The 20,045-nt window shown below is 36.5% G+C and overlaps 3 protein-coding genes and 1 long non-coding RNA gene across 4 annotated transcripts; 3 read left to right on the forward strand and 1 right to left on the reverse strand.

Annotated features, from left to right (window-relative positions):
• The first annotated feature begins 6,475 nt into the window (after positions 1–6,475).
• Positions 6,476–7,387, forward strand: LOC114521940 (prolactin-releasing peptide receptor-like). The gene has a single exon (XM_028542515.1). The coding sequence runs from the start codon at positions 6,476–6,478 to the stop codon at positions 7,385–7,387; it is 912 nt and encodes a 303-aa protein (XP_028398316.1).
• A 717-nt stretch (positions 7,388–8,104) lies between these two features.
• On the reverse strand, positions 8,105–9,329 carry LOC114521900. The gene is made up of 4 exons (XR_003686849.1): positions 9,188–9,329; positions 9,014–9,069; positions 8,850–8,937; positions 8,105–8,422 (listed from the first exon to the last, which is right to left on the reverse strand). It is a non-coding gene; the product is annotated as an uncharacterized LOC114521900 (long non-coding RNA).
• A 2,758-nt stretch (positions 9,330–12,087) lies between these two features.
• LOC114521802 (ATP synthase subunit gamma, mitochondrial-like) lies at positions 12,088–14,292 on the forward strand. Its single transcript, XM_028542341.1, has 8 exons — positions 12,088–12,155; positions 12,243–12,277; positions 12,479–12,610; positions 12,891–13,100; positions 13,282–13,417; positions 13,616–13,680; positions 13,837–13,992; positions 14,125–14,292. The coding sequence occupies exons 1-8, from the start codon at positions 12,103–12,105 to the stop codon at positions 14,226–14,228; spliced, it is 891 nt and encodes a 296-aa protein (XP_028398142.1). The 5' UTR covers positions 12,088–12,102; the 3' UTR covers positions 14,229–14,292.
• A 1,461-nt stretch (positions 14,293–15,753) lies between these two features.
• Positions 15,754–19,631, forward strand: LOC114521894 (serine/threonine-protein kinase pim-1-like). Its single transcript, XM_028542468.1, has 5 exons — positions 15,754–15,963; positions 17,703–17,851; positions 18,308–18,668; positions 18,795–18,971; positions 19,172–19,631. Exons 1-5 carry the CDS (start codon positions 15,825–15,827, stop codon positions 19,276–19,278), a joined length of 933 nt encoding a protein of 310 aa, XP_028398269.1. The 5' UTR covers positions 15,754–15,824; the 3' UTR covers positions 19,279–19,631.
• Positions 19,632–20,045: the final 414 nt, after the last annotated feature.

The raw sequence follows: 20,045 nt of genomic DNA on the forward strand, positions 1-20,045 counted from the left end.
TCCAAAACAGTGGAAAAAGTGTTTAAGATCCGGTGGAAACAAGGAATCTTTCATATCTTTCTTATGTAAACACTGGAGGTCATGTAACTCCTCCCGGTGGTTTTCCATTTCAACTATGTACGTAACTGCTAAAGAAATATGCTATGTTTTATATCCCGGTGATTCCCCAAACGATATTGTTACAAGTAATGAGGTGTCTTCGCTTCATAGCACCACGAAGAAGCAGACACTCGTTTAATTCTACATGCCAACCACGCAGCAGCAACGTACGATAAAGTTATCATCAAAAGCCCTGATACAGATGTTCTTATACCTGCGATTGGCATGCAACAACAGATCCAGAAAGAGATTTTCTTTTTGACTGGCACGGGAGATAGACGTCGTTACGTATTTGTAGCAATTATCTCGAAATTCTTGGGCGTGGCTGTTGCTCTTTGTTTACCAGGCTTTCATGCTTTTACTGGTAATGGCATTAGCAATCAAGCAGCATCATGGTATCAATGTTTAATGCAGAAGTCGATCTTCCATCACTGGTCTGCAATGGCTGGACGCTTGACGATAAAGAACTGGAGATAACTTGGATGACACGCCCACCCGCTCCGCGATCTTTAATTGAGTGTGTTGAGTGCAAGTGAAAGATTCTAGATGCTCGACCATGCGTTGTTCCTGCAAAAAGGCTGACTTAAAGTGCACCGACCTATGTTCGTGTGGTGATTGCCAGAATGCAGTAGTTGAAGATGGTAACGACGATGATAGCAGTTATGGCCTGGCTCAATCTGATGACGATGATGAACTTGAAGGATCAGGATCTAATCTGGATTTCGAAGATGACGTCGATGATGAGTTGTGGTATTAGCTGTCCGATTAAAAGGGTTGAGTTCAACATTTTATTTGTGTTTTAAAATTATAAGGCGCTCGTAATTCTCCCACACTGGTATTAAAACGTATGGCTGATATCAACCTTGGTATGCGTGTTCAATATTTTAACATGTACAGTAGTTGTACGTTGCAAATCACGTTTAAATTGATGTTGGCGTTGGTAATTTAACTTTGTCAAAAAACTGAGATGTTGTAAATAGTTTTGTTGAGAAAACGTGTGTATTATAAAGTTGTTAATATAAAACAAAGGGTATGCTGGAAAAGAATTGTGTAGTAATTATTTTATATAAATTGACTAGAAACAAAACGCTCGTGGGATTATTTTGATGCGTGTAAATAAAGTTGTTCTTATTTATTTGTAAATTCCAAGAGCTGAATGCTATAAAAAAATCGCAAATTAGCGGATGTTTTTCCGATTAATTGTTGTCTAAGTCTTCTCTGACTAATTTAGTTTTAAAAAACTATGAAAATTTGCGGCAAACCTCGTAAAACTCCACTCAAAGCTTCCTTGTTGAAACCAGCTTGTGCAGCAAAAATGCGGGAAACTTCATGTAAATACCGGTATAAAACTGCTGAATCTGCTATATATGTCGTATATTACACCAAGTATCGAAGACATTTCCCGAATCAAAATGGCGTCGGTGTATTGCAAAACATGCAAATTCACTGATTTTTCGAAGATGAAATGCTCGAAAACTGCAGGTTTGTGCAGGTGAAAACAAGTGAATTTAGACTTTCTATAATTTATCCTAATTTTCTATCGTGTTTTCACGTAGTGCCCGAAGGGGGGCAACGAAAATGAACGATAATCGGCCACAGAATACGGCCTATGAGTGATTATATCTCGCGCATGACCTGGTATGGCCAGTTTGTCAATTTACGACTACAATCTGAGGACTACAGTTTTTCACAAATTTGCTGTCAATTTCTTTTACGCTAGTGTTCTGGGAATCCAGCCCAGAAGCCAAACACACGCATTTCAACAGTTCATGCAGAAATAGGATTTCTCGTTTATGTAAAATGTACAAGAAATCGCTTCACTATCAACGAACAGGTTTTCGTTTGGCCCCAGACATGGACACTGTTTTTTACAGTCAAACGAAAAGGAGGGAAACCGGAGTGCCCGGAGAAAAACCCTCCAAAGGTAACCTGAATTTCAGGTTACCTGACCGGCGGTCCGAATTTGGCATTTTCATTTAGAAATCGTCCGCAATGACAGTTCAGGTTTTATTTATATTTCATCCGAACTGAGCCGAGGTATTGCATATTGCTATGAATCCTGGTGGTGGTCTAACGTGCGTAGCGCGCATATCGTCCGTTGCAAAACAGCAAGCTGTTAAAAATTCATATTAAACTGCACTTTGTCCGACAAGGACAACAAAAATTATTTCAAATATTAAATGCTCCTTATGATCATGCATTTTTTTGAAAATTTGGCATTTTTGGAAAGAAATGCTTCATATTAAAGAAGCTTTTTCATCTAAAACCGATGTAGACAACAACACTCTTCTACTATCCCTTCTTAAGACATGCACCTCATGCATCATTTATCTTTTTTTATACGTTCTGGGTAACGGTTGACCGAAAATGGAGGAAATAAGCGTAATCGGGCTCAACATGCAACTTACTCAATAAAAATTATGGCTAATCAATAACGTCCCTTACCTTTCGCACTATATGATAATTACCTTCAGTAGACAGTGTACCAAAATTTCACTTGCTTCTTGCTCCATTTCCAAACAGTTGCGTCTTCTTTAACAACATCTCGACGGTGGGGCGTGCAAGAAATTAAACAACATAGTAAGTGTGTCAAAATGCAAAGGCTTCTTTAGAGGGGTTCACTTTCTATGCAAGAGGGTATTATACAATATTGACCTACAGTAAAACACTATGTCCCCAGATATCCCCCATTATATCAGTATAGTTCTTATACAATGTAATATACTGTATCATGTAATATAGGAGATATATAGTAGATTTTATAGGAGGTATAAGTTAGTCAAAATTATTAGACTACGTTTATTTCCTTCATGCTTGAGATTAACCAGAAAATTGCAATCCGAAAAATTAATACCAACAAGGGAAACAGAAGATTGCTAGTGTCTGAACATCTGAAATAGTAATCAAGTTTTCTTCATTACGAAGTTCAATAATCCGAATTTAAATATTGAAAGACTAAAGTAATTTTTGATGCCACTGACGGACGGTCCTTCGAAACGGTCGCATTATAACAGGCCGAACAGAAAACTTATATAATCATATAAGTACTCTGGACTATCTTCGTATTAATCTAAAATTAGGCTAATACGAATTTAATAATATTTTCTCGTTACGTGCGCGTCGCGTCGCCCTTGCTAAATGCATTTTGCTACTTTCATTTCAACGCTTTAAAGCCGTCATGCATCTTCCACAGCTGTTAAGTCGTTCACACGCAAGTGACAAAACTAGGAAGAGCTGTGAGAAATTTCTTTTTATCATGCATTGTCGAAAAGGGTTTAATGTCAGTTGTCACTTGATGTGAATAGACAAGGTTAGACCACCAGGAGGAATCAATCAGACCATGCATAACTCTAATTATTACACCTGTAGTATGTACCTCAAACTAGCTTCCACTTGTACATCCGTCTCGTCGTCCATCAATCATCTGATCCTGTGACGATCCCTCATCATCTGATCCTGCGACGATCCCTCATCATCTGATCCTACGACGACCCCAGCGACAATCCTTCAAGATTTTGCGATGATCATCCAACACCTCCACATCCAACATCTAAACATAGATACAATATAACATATTTATAATATATTTATTTCCAAGAGAGAAATGTCCCCTACGTTTAAAGAACTTATATTTTATAAATAAACCTTCGACATCTCCTACGCCACTCGTCCAAGGCCTTCGCATTGCGCACGCGAATACAAAAAATAAATGTATTCATCGTTTTCTTCGTTGTCCTGAGAAAACTAAATCACTCCACTATCACCTCCTTCTAGAATTACAATTTCTCATGCATTTTTATGTTTTAGGCGCTCTGTAAGCGATATTTTTGTTTCGGACTATTGTCGTTCAAGATGGAGAAACTACAAGTGATGGGGCCCCAGAATCACTTGCATTTCCTCCGCATGCGCTTGACACGACCCGGTTAACCCATGCAAAAACCGCATGCCAAAAACGTGAAATAAAGGGGGTAAACAGAAGAATGTTCAGCATCTCAGCCAAAAAAAGTCATGCATATTTTACTCATGCATATTTTCACCGAAATCTAGTTTTGTATTCGCGTGCATAAATGTCCCAAGGCAGCTCCGACTTCTTCACTCCGACGATTCTTTCATTCTGAAAAAGACAATACACTTTTTTGTTTTGTGCTAAAACATTGGAAGCAAAAGGAATCACTACAGCAAGACAAGATACTTTCGAAGTAGAAAACAAGCACATGTCAAGTCTAGCATGAGCCGTATAGCTATACATAATTGACTAATATATACAACTTTTCCCCTGTACAAAACGAGTGTTAACGATACAGGAAAGTTTCAGCCACAATTTTTTCATTTCTATATAAAACTTACTATATTCTAGTTTCGCTCACCGTGTACAAACGTGTTATTTCAACTCACAAATGCAAAATACACGTATATAGAACAATACCTATTGTGTTTCGCCTTCCTCATCTTTTGCCGCTGTAGTTCGTTCTGAAAATAAAAGGCAAGAAAAGCAAAATCAACTTAATCATTTAAGATCTCACTTGAATTTTACATTTTCAATGGCAAATATACAAGATTTAGGGAGTGAAAATCAGCACTGAGAATATGCCTCCAGCCGCTAATGTCTTCTGGCTATTCAAATCAACATGGTGATGAAATATAATAACTTGCAAAGATCAAAAAACAGATCTTTAAAACAACCATGACCATATACCTGATTACAAAGCAAGATTCCTAAAATTTTTCCCTAAACTTCCTCTCGTAAATCTTTCTTCTTCGAGACTTCAACTGAGTTTAGTCCGTTCATCGTGAAATCAACCACGTTTTATTGCCTCGAACTCGCCTCCCACGCGGCTTTTCTTATTTAATCAGGGTCCGAAGCAACGATCATTGATTGTTTGTGATCATCGACATTCCAAAGGACAATGCGTGGACTTTATGGATCGTTGACAGTTCACAGTGTAATTTTGCGACGAGCATGGCAGAATTGCCCGGAATAAATTAGCTCAAACAAAGTTTGACAGTCTTAGTTTGCATATATTTTGCATATTTCTATTATTGTCCGTTGAAAGAATGAATAAATCTTTTGATTCTTGTTAAAGTGTGAGGGTTCTTTCATGCTTGAGAAAAATGTCTAAACTATATTTGCCCTACGTTTGGGATTGGTTGTTTCATCTCAAAACTTTAAAAACTTTCTCATTTCAGCCATCAGATTTCTGACTTTAGCTTGTCAGGTTGACTGTTGACAGGCTTGAATCTAGCTTGCCACAATCAGTGTGACCAGATCTGGTGATTTTTATTACCATGTTTGGTAGGATGCACGCATGCTGACAGTCCCACAAGGCCACCTGATTCTAATAATTACCAAATATATACTAGGAGGGGGATCCAATTTCAAATCAAGAAAAATGCATTTTGAGCTTCCTATTTGTCGCTAAAAAATTATTTCACAATAAATTTGAACCACCGTGCTAATAATGAATTGGGTGATTCTATAAGAGCGAGTCACTTTACACATAACATGTCTTATGAATCGTTTTGAGTTCTGAATGGAAAAGAATGAAATTGAAAAAGATTGTATTATGAATATGGAATAGGGCAAAAAATACAGCAAACTGTGCAATGTCTGTTCACCAGGCAACAAAAATGTACAAATCTCGTTATGAATGAGATAGCGATGGGAAAGATAATTTAAAATAAAAACTTTTGTAGGCACACCGCCTTTATATTAATTTTGTGCAATGTGTTGCAAATTATTTAATTATGACGCCGTTTAAAATGTAATCATTTATAGATTTTATAGATTATAGATTCCGAAAGTTCCAATGTTGTTTTGCCTTCACTACGGCAAACGTTAATTTCATGCAACTGCAATAAACGTTATTCATTAGAATAACGCCAGTCTTACTGCATCATTCTTTACAGTTCTTTAAACATAAAATACCAAACTTGTGCAGTGAGTGGCCGGGTTAAACCAAAATTTGGAGTTGGAAGTAATACTGAAAACAGCCGAAGGCGAAGCCGTGGTTCAAAATCATTTTTTTCGCCAACGTGAGTTCCCTACCAGGCGTCCTGTCTTTTATACTTAATAATGCGGCAAAGCGCTATATGAATTTCAATAAAGCAGTTGTTAATAAACAGTTCACTATTATTAAAAAAACTTTCATTACTTTTTTCACAAAGGTTGAGGCATTGCATGTGACACAGTTTTGCATTCTGTTTTATTTAACACGAAAAGTGCGTATCACATTATAACAGAACCAAAATGGAAAATAAACCGCCGCCGCACGATCGTCCTTTGCCTTTGGTTACGAACAACACTAACATGTCAGATTTTGGACGCTTCCATACGATGCCTTACATGTCTTCGATATCTATGTATATCATTTTGGTAATGACTATACTTTTAGCTCTAACAGGTGTCTTCAACAACTGCTTGGTTGCTTCGGTTGTTTGGAGAACAAAACAGATGAAAAACTCAACGAATTTCCTACTAGCAAACAACGCTATTGCGGAGGTGTTCTACCTGGTAACTTCTGCACCAGTCACTGCTTACCTTGTTTTACATCGGGCGAGATTCATCACATCAGCAACGAGTGTTTTTCTCTCGAATTTCTTGGACTTTCTTGTGTTGATGCATACTCTATTATTCTGCGTAACAACCATGAACTTGGCGTTGTTATCGATTGAACGTTACAACGCGTTATGCAATCCCATGAAAATACAGCGAAGATTAGGAAAACGTGGCACCAAATTTTGTGTGTTAACAATGTGGTTGTTGGCAGCAATTCTAGTCCTTCCTGTTGCTATAAACTTCATAATGGTGGAGGGTTTTGTAGTCATTGAAATCTTCATCTATTTTTGCTTCATGAAAGGAATACTAACTATTATCACAGGTTGTGTGGTAGTTTACTGCTATGGGAGAATAATATATGGTATTTACATTTCTAAAACAATTTTTACTCAAACCAGTTGCGCTACCATAGCAGACGACATGAAAACTAAGAAAAATGTCGTGAAGATGTTGCTATCTATAACATTCACCTTTTTGTTTGCAAAATTGCCTGTAGCATCATACAGAGCAATAATGTTGTATCTCGGGTCATCGACTCCTAGTGAAAAAGATGGTATAATATTTGCTGCACATACATTAGGACATGCGTCTTCTTTTCTAAATCCTATCATATATTTGCTGTTTAGCTCGAACTATCGTCAAGGAGCTCTTAGATTATTAAAATCGTGTTCTCTCAACAAGGTTAGCAATCTACCCCCTACCCAGCAACAAGCAAGAGACTACTTAAAATAGATGATCTTATCCCAATGACAAACAGTGGGGAGACAGAAAAAGATTTTTTGTTAAACCTAACAGAGTATTAAGAGAGTTCAACTTTGAAAAGCGTGACGGTGTCAAGAAATGAGCTTGCCTAGACTGTTAAACACGACTCTTTTGAAAGGAAAGAGAGTAAAAACTGAGAAACAGTCCGTGGGCATTTCGCCTGAGTTTTTGATTGCTGAAGATGGCATTCGTCTACTGAACAATGATTTGATGTAACGATGCAGCAAAATACATTGAATAGCCAGATAATTGTAGTATACTTCACCATTCTGCATTTTAGAATTCGTTGTTAAAAATATATCGCGTACAAATTAAATATTGATTCTTATCATTATTGTCTTCCTTTTTAATATTCTATCCAGTTTCATGCTTTTTTTGGTGTGAAAGGATTTTAACCAGTGTCAGTGAACAGATCTATATTATTCACAATATAAGACACTCAATCTCTCCCTTGTGTCATATACATTAAAGAAAATCCAGCACAACAAAATATTTTGCATAAAAAATTTAGCACCAAAGAAAAAAAAAAGTTAATCATAAAACAACTTCATTCAAAATAAAAGTATTGTAGCAATGACTAACTTTACTACATGTTTCAAAAATTAATACTCAAATCATTTACTATTTTACTATGGATAACAATTCCTAGGAATTCAAGAAACAAAAGTTTGTGAAAGACCACAGGAAGACCATATAGCATTTTGTTTTAATTTTTTCAATTCTAGGTAGCTTAGACACTTATTGTATATTAATTATTACAAAACATAAATGGAAGTTCACAAAAATTAAACCTATCTACAATTTGAAAGATTGTGAACAATAATAGCTAGGTCACATCAATTCAATTCTCATAAAGGTTTACATATATGAAACAGTCAGAATGAGATTGTTGTGATATGCATGTTATTGTATATATACAATATTATCTACTTCTGACATCTAACACAAAATATAATAACAAAATATATATTGTTCATTTTTTGGACTTTTTAATACCACCTGAACCTAAACACAATATAACAAGGTAAAAAGTCATGACAAAGGATTGAATCATCTTATGTATACTAAGAGCAATGAAATATGGTAGCAATAACTTTATGATATTTTTAAAAAGTAGCAGCAAAATGAATATATCATGAGCACTCTGTCCCATTTGCCCCATCTACCCCCTCATCCTGCCAAATAAACATTCATTGGCGCATGGCTAGATTCAGCAGACTGCATCTAATACCAGTTGTATAAGGTCACACATAAATATTTTCAAGTTATGACTGAGATAGTGGTCATAATCAATGTGGAAAACTGGTCAGGTTAAAAATTCTCAAAGATAAATAAAATACACTCCCATTGGCATAGAGGATTGTTGATGGCATATTTCTTGGGGTGGAGTGGTAGATGGCATATTTAGAATAATTTGTGCTGAAGTTCATACCCATTGGTCCTTTGCCAGAAGCCTTGGCTTTTGCTTCTTGTAATTTTTTTTGGTCATCTTTCATTTTTTGTTTATGGGCCATGTCATCCTATTAAAAAAGCAGACAAGGCTTTTTAACCTTGAAAGTATATAAACCTAAAATTGTCTGGCAAATTGCTCAAAACCTCGTCAAGTTCTTGTGTTTTCTTTTTTGGTTGCTTTAAAGGCTTCTTCTTACCTCCTAAATTTCAAGTATACAAATTATCAATGTAACTCAAATTCCAACTACCATTAATTGTACTTCTATTGGTGCATTTTCAAGGAAAATAAAACAGAAATATCAACATATCAAACTATACCTTCCCTCCCAGACATTATACTGTATGAAGTTGACCTAACTACCAGTAAAAAACTAAATTTTAATAAAATGAGACAGAAATGAATTTCACGTGTGAAGATTTTGGTTTATTTTTGAAAAGAATTGAATTGTAATCGATCGGAATCATCCGGTTTCCGAATGTTTCCGAACGCAATCCGATAAAAAATCACAACATTTCGAGAGAAATTTAACAACTACATAATACTGTATTTATATGTAAATTGACCAACCTCTGTAGATCTTATTGAAGTGTGTTTAAAAGATGTTCTGAGAATAGAAATAGTAAATAAATGCAAATTGTACATTTACGATTTTTATTTTACCATTTCGGAAATGGCTATCTTTAAAATAGGGAATGGGGAATGCGGGAATGGGGGAATGCGGGAATGGGGGAATGCGGGAATGGGGGAATGCGGGAATGGGGGAATGCGGGAATGGGGGAATGCGGGAATGGGGGAATGCGGGAATGGGGGAATGCGGGAATGGGGGAATGCGGGAATGCGGGAATGGGGGAATAAGGGAATAAGGGAATGGGGGAATAAGGGAATGGGGGAATAAGGGAATGGGGGAATAAGGGGATGAGGGAATGAGGGATGGGGGATAAGGGAATGGGGAATAAGGGAATGCAGGAATGGGGAAATAAGGAATGGGGAATGGAATGGGGGAATAAGGAATGGGGAATAAGGAATGGGGGAATGGGATAGGGGGAATAAGGAATGTAGGAATGGGGGAATAAGGCAATGGGGGAATAAGGGAATGCAGGAATAAGGGAACACAGGAATGGGGGAATAAGGTGAACAGTGAAACCGGTGAACGAGTGAGTGGGGGAACCAGGCAATGGGGGAACAGAGGGATGGGGGGAACCAGGGAACAGGGTAAAGGTATAACTATGCATGGACTCATTGAGCAGCTAAACTAATAGTAACAGTCTTGAGCCTGAAAGGAACAATTGTTAGTATATAGTAGGCGTGTATACAATATTATGGCTCTCTACATATATATTTATTGTTATTAATGCCAACCTGGCAAGTGTTAATTGTTATTGTGAAACTCAGGCACTCTTGTATTAGATTTTACCAAAGTGAAAAATCAAAATATACTTGCCTTTCAGTAAAAATTAAAACTATAAATAAGATAATGGTATTGTTGTGTGCTAGTGTGTTCATTTAGTTGGCATGCAAAATTTCATTTCAATAGTGATATCTATTCAAAATATAATGACAAATGCAACAGCTAGAACATATGTTAATTATATGGGAATAACATTGCTCAAGAAACTGTTCTGTGTTGACTGTGTATATAATTTTCATGCATGTTTGCATTTGCTTTCAACAAAATCTATGAATGAACCCACTGACCCTTAACTAATTAAGGACAGTCATCCTTTATTAGCAGGTTTGGGGCTGAAGAGAAAAGGGTATAGGGTAACTGCATGAAAATTAAGTGTTATTAACAATATAAATCCTTTCATCATTAAAATCTGAAACCAGGCATGAATCAACTAGCTGTACAATCCTAAATCATCATGCATCAAGTGACTGACATCAACAATATATAGTCAACATATTGGCTCTTTCCCAATCAGCATACAAAGCTTAAAATCTCATAAAATCTTTAATGAATCTCAGTCATTCCTTGGTAGGAAGTCTCAGGCCTATATATAGCTAGTTATATGAAAACATTATAAAAATTGTATAATCAAGTATATAATCAAGTAGGGCATTTAGATATTTATTGTAGTACAGGAAGTATTTATATGTATTCCAATAAATGTCATAAAAAGGTAATATACATAAATAGTATTCAGTATTGCAATGTTTGCATGCCAAATTATAAAGTGCAAACATTGCTTATTTACATAATTACCAAGTTATTCACAAAATGCACATTGTTGTTTCACTGTAACCAAAAATGTTTCTTTCAATAAAATATATTCATCATAATTATATGTTTCCCAAAAAGTTTGTTGTCTAAAATCAGTGGAGTAAAACACTCTAAATATACTATTAATTTTGAAAAAGCTATAGAGTTAAATAGTATATATAGGGAAAATACTTTCTGATATAATGTTTTCATATAACTAGCTATAGGCCTGAGACTTCCTAGCTACCAAGGACTGACTGAGACTCATTAAGATTTTATAAGATTTTAAGCTTTGTATGCTGAATGGGAAAGAGCCAATATGTTGACTATATATTGCTGATGTCAGTCACTTGATGTATAATGTTCCCCCATCCCCCTGTTCCCCAATTTCTCGGTTCCCCCGCTCACTTGTTCACCGGTTACCCCATTCCCTTATTGCCCCATTCCTGCATTCCCTTTTTCCCCCATTCCTGCATTCCCTTATTCCCCCATTCCTGCATTCCCTTATTCCCCCATTCCCTTTTTCCCCAATACCTGCATTTCCTTATTCCCCCATTGCCTTATTCCCCCATTCCTACATTCCCTTATTCCCCCATTCCCTTATTAGTTATTCCCCCATTCCCTTATCCCCCCATTCACTTATTCCCCCATTCCCTTATTCCCCCATTCCCTTATTTCCCCATTCCCTTATTCCCCCATCCCCTTATTTCCCCATTCCCTTATTCCCCCATCCCCTTATTCCCCCATTCCCTTATTCCCCCATTCCTTTATTCCCCCATTCCCGCATTCCCCCATTCCCGCATTCCCCCATTCCTTCATTCCCGCATTCCCCCATTCCCGCATTCCCCCATTCCCGCATTCCCCCATTCCCGCATTCCCCCATTCCCGCATTCCCGCATTCCCGCATTCCCCCATTCCCCCATTCCCGCATTCCCCATTCCCTATTTTAAAGATAGCCTTTCGGAAATTTCCGGTCATAACACTAGTGCTAGTCCTTTTTTGCAGACCTTCTTCCTCGGCTTTCAAGGCAAGATGGCTGCGAGATTGTTTGCATTTCGTCCGGCTATTTACCAGCCGGCATCATGGTAAGACAGATTTTTATCCCTTAAAAACTATTCATTATGTTGAGAGGATAATTTTTCACTCAATGTGGTATTTTATTGTATGTTTAGTGGCTCAGTAAGAAATATGGCTACGCTTAAAGAAAGTAAGTACAACCACTGAAACACTCACGTTTCAATATAAAGAAAGTATTGCTTTCTGGTTTAAATATGTGTACACCTTTAGTACTATTATACACCCACATTATTACTTTACATTATGCTGTACTCCAAAAAAAATGTGCTGCGATCTTGTCTTAAATATTAATGATCAATATCTTTTTTTTCAACACATATTTTTCTCTTAGTTTCAATCCGGCTGAAAAGTGTGAAAAATATTCAAAAAATTACCAAATCAATGAAGATGGTGTCAGCAGCTAAATATGCTAAGGCTGAGCGAGAGCTTAAACCAGCAAGGGCATATGGTGAAGGAGCATATGGTAGGCTGACGGATCACAGAAATTAACAACTTTTAAAATGAATACCTGGAAATTATATCACTTATATGACTTTCCTGCCCAAGAAAGAGTTGTTTTTTGGAGATCAACTAAAGATTAGATATAGGAATAGTTCATAGTATTGGGATTTGTATGAAGATTGGGTTATATACAGATTTATTTAAAGATTATAATTACATTTAAGACTGAATTAGTTCAGAATACTATGATTATATTATTAACATAAAATTGTTTCACACCTGTCAAAAATGTTTTAATTTAGCTCTCCCAGACAAAGCTGAGTTGGAAGTTGATGAGCAAAAGCCCAATCACTTGATGGTGTTACTTTCCTCAGATCGTGGTCTTTGTGGTGGCGTCCATTCTAGTTTGGCTAAAGCTGCAAAAGCAGCCATTGCTGAACAACCAAGCAGTATAAACACCATGCTTGTACCTTGTGGTGATAAGGCTAGAACCATTCTACAAAAAACACATGGTTGGTAGAAGTAGTATTGAGCCAATACTAAAATACTACCTATAATGATCATTAATACCCATCACACCATATTAAACCATTTAAATGGTTAAGTGTTAGCTCTGACTAGGATTGCTTCAGATTGCACTGCTTCAATACTCACATTTATGTTTCTTAAAACTTGAGTATTTATTGCTTCCAGGTCAGAATATCCTATTCCATGTTTCTGAATTGGGCAAGAAGCCACCAACATTTGCTGATTCATCTGCGATTGCTCAAGAGATTCTTGAAAGTGGCTATGAATTTGATGTTGGCAAACTGATTTATAACAAGTTTCAGTAAGTAAATTATAGCAATGGTGATCATCACTGATAGTTGCAGAATATATTAATGCTGAAAGTCTACTGGTTACTCGTAACAATCATGGAATCATAGCAATAATGTAGTTATGATAAAATATTTATATAGATAGTTAACACACAGTTGTGTAGCCTGCCTGCATACAGATTTGTAACACACTTTTTTACCATCCTTAGATCTGTTGTTGCATATGAAACACAAATGAAACCAATGTTTTCGTTCGAGACATTAAATAGTGCAGGTTTGTGTTCATCATTGAGTCCAAAAGAGTGTACCTGTAGAAGGTTGAACATTTTCCCCAGCAGCAACTATCGTTCCTGCACAGCAATTTTCTTCGTAAGGTAGATAAGTATTATTACCTCATGGGTCAACCATATTCTCTTTCTTTTATAACCAGAAACATTGAGCATATATGATGATGTTGATGCAGATATCATGAGAAACTTTCAAGAGTTTAATCTTGCTTCTATGATATTCTTCGGTATGAAAGAACAATCATGCAGTGAGCAAAGTGCCAGAATGACAGCTATGGATGGAGCGAGCAAGAATGCAGGTACGTTGTCGTTGATTGGTTAAATAATCGTGTAACAGCTAGCTCTCATCGTGATCACACATGAGTACACATGTACAACTAAGTACAAGCGGTGATTGATATGTATATATTTATTGTTTTGTTTTGTTTCAGGTGAAATGATCGATAAACTAACGTTGACTTTCAACCGGACCCGTCAAGCTGTTATCACAAGAGAACTTATCGAGATCATGTCAGGCGCTGCAGCCTTGGAGTAGAGACATTTTTCATTTAAAGAGTGTTAGACGCATTGTTACGCTAATAAATTGTTTTCAATATAAACCATTTCTGCTCTAATTCATTTGCATGGAGGGAGTTTTGCTGGTTCCCACACAACAATCACCTGGCTTTAGCTGTGCTCACGACCATTCGTAATAAAGAAAACTGTGTTTCTCAGTAATGATATAGGTTGATCTGCCGAGTTTTCGATAAGTTGAATATCTTTATATGTTAATTGTTATTACCTGGTAATCTAGGTATATTTTTAGTTTGATCCTGTGATAACTGCATTCATAAAAATAGACGTGTGCGTCAGTACAATCTAAAATTACTGGCAAATTAGGCTTGACCTTGGTAATGTATATTAACGATGTGTATAGGATTATATCGCTCTAAATAATCGATAAATATTGCCTCAGCAAATTTGTGTTATAAGTGCAAATACGTAATTTGTGGTAAGAAGAATCTTCTTTTCCTGCGGCTATGTATGGCGTATACCCTTGGTGGCTTTAATTTCTTTTCTGATCACTGAGAATGACTATGACTATATACTATAAACACGCCAGTAATTTCCCAACGTCATGGGATAAGAATCAGCCAAATGAATTCGTTCCAATTATATGAAATGTGTTTTGTAGGTTTGGGCGTTTCTTGTCTTATAATAAAGGCTCATTTACGGTTTACACTTGCGATTTTCGCTGCGATTTTACCAACGATTTTCTTCTTTTGATAGATGTGAACGAGTGATAAGTTACGAATGCTCTGAGTATAAGAGCTCTTATACTCAGAGCATTCGTTGAGCATTCGTAACTTATTACTCGTTCACATCTATCAAAAGAAGAAAATCGCACATAAATCGCAGCATGCAAAATTCGCAAGTGTAAACGGGCCTTTAAGCCGGTTTTCCACTAGCGATATTTTTCGCACGAATCGACAACCTCGTTCATCGACAGTTTACTTTTGTCTCAGAGCTCTCAACTGCAACCATCTGGAACAAATTGCTCAAATACAAAGGAATAAAGTCGCTTCGTGCGAAAATATCGCTAGTGGAAAACCGGCTTTAGGATGACTCAGTGCGCATTTGCCCAATGGCAACGTTGAAGTGTCTGGTCTTGAATGCTTCACATTACAAGTGCATGCGAAAGAGTATATCTACCCTCTTAAAACAATCTAAACTACGTGCAATAACCTCAATTTCTGGAACTTAATCTTGATAATGCATATTAATAATATAGAAGTACGTCGATTTAGATGCGGTTTGCGGCACCAGAGTGAAAGTAAATAACATGATTATAGCCATAAAGTTGTTGACTGTTGAGCGCGTTACAAATGCATGAATTGGTCACGTTTGCGGCAGATTGCCACTGCTACGAGCTTTATGATGCAAAACAACGGCCTGCGATGATCGTTAATAATATATAAGTTCAAGTATACTTATAAATATTTTGTGAGTGCCATTATCACTATATATATATAAATGAAATCCTGTCATATACTACTGACGAGAATTAGGTTTGGGGTCTTATTTTGCTATATATCAAATAGTTGTGAACTACTGCAGAACTTTAGGAGCTTTCGAATCACTGGATTTAGAGATGACAGAACATATAAATTATTTCAACAAATTGGGAAAGAAGGTAAAGAAATCGACAGCCAATTTTTCCAACAAAACACAAAAGAAACAAGGTCGGATTGGAAAAGAATCATCATCGTCAAATGTGTCACAAATATGGAGTAAGTTCATCAAAACGTCACAAGGAAGGACGATATTCTTCATCCATAATCATAGTAGATACTTGTTTTAGATAGTTGCATGTAGCTCTCAAACGAAAGGTGAAGCAAAATACCGCAATTCGCGAAAAATATCACCCATCAAAAAATGTCTTCGCAAACAGATTACGTATATATACGACTGACCTACACGAAAAAATGATTTACAGGATAACGCGGATTAAAATGTATTCCACCTCAAACATTCCGTTCCGAAGCCATTTTGTTACCCGGCTGTTCAACAAGAGCGGCTTTTACTTTTTTTACGTTTTGCTCCAGGGCGCTTATATATAGAATAGAATATAGAATTATATATTCTTTATGTATAAGCGCCCTGTTTTGCACAAATATTTTGTACATTATTATGCGCGTATACGCATGCACGCTTTAGTCATGGCTTTATACGGTTGAACCGCAGAACGATCTTTACAGCTCGCTTTCCACTTTAAGGCTCACAGCGAAACGTTAAGTGTATTTCTAAGTTTCAAATCATTAGTTTTTGTCGGGTACCGAGGAAAAAATGAAAAACGCAGCACTTGCCACAATCCTAGGACAGGCCAACATCTTATCCTGGCTGCATGAGGTGAAGCCATGTGCCGCTTTAATCTTGCCCTGCTGCGAGAGGATGTGTTCTTTCCTAAAAAAATTTAGTTTAAATCTGGATCGTGATATAAAAATATCTTCAATGTAGACGAATTGTCAGACAAACTTCCTTTGTTACGTAATCAGTGAAACTATAGCGGAGCCGGCATCGGACCTCGCAAGCCGTGGAAGTCGTATATTTACACTATATACACCGGCGGACCTGGGAATAGAAATAGCTTGGATCCAGTGACTTTCATCACAGTGCTAGCTGTGAACAGACTGCAGCAATAAGACTTCTGGATTTTAATGTATATATACCTTTACACAAAGTTTATAGTCAAAAGTTTAGATCAGTATTTCCAATGAAAAAATGCATCATAAATACCACCACCAAGATTTTATGACTTATGTGGTAACGACGCGGTTTTCATAACTACTTTTGAGTGAATATTTTTCACAAATACAATAGACTCTCAAATCACAAATGGTAGATATTGCAACATTCAACGTAATATTCACGCCTCTCTAAAGAATGTTGTCATAATAATATTCACTACAAAACTATATTAATGAAAGTTAGCTTCGAAGGTACTTCAGTATATACTTTCACATTACAATTTATCATTTTCCCGACTTTTAATCGGAATTGAAATCTGAAAATTTAATGTGCCGCATTCTGAGTGGGTCTTACTCAATTTCTGATAAGGGAAACTTTCGAAAACAAGTTGTTTACAACACAAGATATTGTGGGAATTTAAACCTCTCTTGTTGGACCGATGATTGATAGAGCTATACAGACTACACTGTTATAGCGCCCAACTTCATGTGCTAATCTCTCAATGAAATTAATCGATGGTCAACATCTTAAATGTCACTCAAAAGTTAGACAGAGCAAAATAGAAGAGGGTGCATGATTTCTTAAACTCCTCTGAAGGTTTTTAAACTCATCAGTTTTAAAAATCAAAACTTTATCATCCGTTTTCTGTACAATCATATTTTTAAACTCCAGTAGGGGGGATATAGGGGTAAAAAATAACTTTGCAAAACATAAGAAAAATTGGATTGGCATTCATATTTTTAGCTAGTTAAGGTATTGATATTCTATACATCTGTTTCAGGTCCTGAATCAATCTTGAAAGAATACGAAGTCTTCACCAGCATTTGCCATGGAGGAGCAGCAAATGTCTACGCTGCGAGAAGAAGATCTGATCAAGTACCGGTGGCATTAAAGGTTATAGAGAAAAATAAACTTGGGAGATTTCTTGAGGTTAGTAAAACGATTTTCTTCCTTAATACAGTAAACATGAAGTATACACTCGAGTTAAATTTTGCCTTTTTGGTATTTAAGACTTTCTGATAAGGATATATCTCTCTAATTTAATACTATTCTAACACAGGCAGAATACAGACACTAGCATTCTATGGAAATTACTCCAATGAAGACACCTTTCTAATACCTAAATTATACCGACATGCAGAGACACTGACATACCTCTAAATGCACCTATCTATATAACAGAAATGCATCTCCGAATGCGCTTCTCTATATAGCATTAACACTTTCTCAGGCCCCTCTTCTTATACCCAAACCTCTTTAACCACAAGACCTCTCTCATGATAATCTCTTCATAAATCACAGTCAAAAGACAGCAAAAGATCTTAAAATGGAACAAGGTAGAGTAAGCTCATAGACAAATCATGCCTATAATTTTTTCTCTCACAGGAAAATGGCAAGCCTATCCCAAGTGAGGTTTTCCTACAGAAGAAACTAGAACATAAAAACATTATAGGGCTATTGGAATACTTTGAATGTGGACAATCTATCATATTAATCCTAGAACGACCTGAATCATACATCGATCTTTTTGACTTCATCAGCAGGCAAGAATTTCTCTCGGAAAAAATAGCGAAAAAAATATTTCGTCAGGTGTTGGACGCGACCGTGTATTGCGAAATGAAGGGGGTTTTTCATCGCGACATAAAAGACGAAAACGTTATCCTTGATTTAAAGACAGGAGAAGCAAAACTGGCTGACTTTGGGTCTGGGGCGCAGTTACACAATACCGAATATACAGAATATGAAGGTATATAAAGCAGAGCCCCTCAGCCTCCCTCTTATTAACTACGGTATAGATTACGTACATGTATACAATGATAAAACTAAACGGTGATATTATTAACTTATTATTATAGCCTTTGTCTTTCCTCAGGTACGCGATCGTACTGCCCACCAGAATGGTACATAAACCAACGATACTTGGCGAAACCCGCGACTGTTTGGTCACTGGGCATACTACTGTACGACATGGTCTGCGGAGATGTGCCTTTCGAAAATGAGGAAGAAATTAAGGAAAAAGAAGTAACATTTACAATGTCGTTATCTCCAGGTACGTCATAGAATAGGTTCGAATCTTCGTTTCTTTTATTTACAATTCTTTTATGTTAACAACTAAAAAATCATTAATTTGTGCTCATGATTTGAAAAATCAACTAAATGACTGATGGGAATTACGAAACATGTAGCTATTATTGGGAAAACGAAGCCAGATGAGTCTGATGTATTAAACATGATTGTTTGGTATTTTAGATGTACAAAACCTAATAACGATGATGCTAGATAAAGATCCACAGAAGAGACCAACTATAGAAGACATTATGAACCATCAATGGACAAAAGATAACAAGATTGAGTAATTACGTTCTGCCGCAGTGATTTTGAAGAAACTCTCTGCGTTTCCACTTCGACACTTCCACATTTTCATGTGATTATTCCGTGACTAAAGGACATCAGGAATATTTTAACTGCAAACAGTACTTTCGCACCATGCTGAAAGGATTCGTTCAAGCTTTATGATCACGAACAATGCATGCATTATCACGCAGTTGCACGAATAAAACGTTTTTTGAAAAGTTTGAGTAACCCAGACTACGTACGACACAGTAAAATTAAAAGTTCAAAAAGGAACTATAAATGACATGGTAATGATGGTAGCTGTATATTATTATCGTGACTGCTGCGAAAAAGTAGCGGCAATATAAAGTCATTATTCAAATCTAAAAAATCAAATATAGATTATACACATATATATATATACATGTTAGGTGAAACCTATATATATATGCACCAAACAAAACTATCTAAATTGAGTATTTATATTTAGTTACGAGTATATATAAAGAGGATAACTGCATGTATTTATTTTTTTCTTGCGGTCCGAATTCATATTTTAGCGTTTCCTGCAATCTGATTGGCTACGCAAGCGGTATGAGGCCGTACGGACCGCTCGAGATTTAAAAGCACAGAACCAACGCTAAGATATGAATTCGGACCGCAAGAAAAAATAAATCTATTATTTACCAGTTTAGTCGGTCCGTATAGGGAAATATTTCCCTCGGTCTCAATTGAAGCTGTCGGCCTCGGGCTGTTTTTGAGACCTTGGGAAATATTTCCTTGTACGGAC

The sequence above is a fragment of the Dendronephthya gigantea genome, unplaced genomic scaffold (assembly GCF_004324835.1).
Source record: "Dendronephthya gigantea isolate DGI-Jeju-01 unplaced genomic scaffold, DenGig_1.0 000021F, whole genome shotgun sequence".
In the NCBI taxonomy this organism is placed as follows: domain Eukaryota; kingdom Metazoa; phylum Cnidaria; class Anthozoa; order Malacalcyonacea; family Nephtheidae; genus Dendronephthya; species Dendronephthya gigantea.

What these genes read in the sequence shown, in the direction of transcription:
- LOC114521940 (XM_028542515.1), top strand. Translation starts at nt 6,476, where the DNA reads ATGACTATACTTTTAGCTCTAACAGGTGTCTTCAACAACTGCTTGGTT.
- LOC114521802 (XM_028542341.1), top strand. Translation starts at nt 12,103, where the DNA reads ATGGCTGCGAGATTGTTTGCATTTCGTCCGGCTATTTACCAGCCGGCA. An exon ending in TATGGCTACGCTTAAAGAAA is followed by an intron (nt 12,278 to 12,478) that starts GTAAGTACAACC and finishes TTTTTCTCTTAG; the next exon opens with TTTCAATCCGGCTGAAAAGT. An exon ending in CTGATTTATAACAAGTTTCA is followed by an intron (nt 13,418 to 13,615) that starts GTAAGTAAATTA and finishes TACCATCCTTAG; the next exon opens with ATCTGTTGTTGCATATGAAA.
- LOC114521894 (XM_028542468.1), top strand. Translation starts at nt 15,825, where the DNA reads ATGACAGAACATATAAATTATTTCAACAAATTGGGAAAGAAGGTAAAG. An exon ending in CGAATATACAGAATATGAAG is followed by an intron (nt 18,669 to 18,794) that starts GTATATAAAGCA and finishes GTCTTTCCTCAG; the next exon opens with GTACGCGATCGTACTGCCCA. An exon ending in TACAATGTCGTTATCTCCAG is followed by an intron (nt 18,972 to 19,171) that starts GTACGTCATAGA and finishes TTGGTATTTTAG; the next exon opens with ATGTACAAAACCTAATAACG.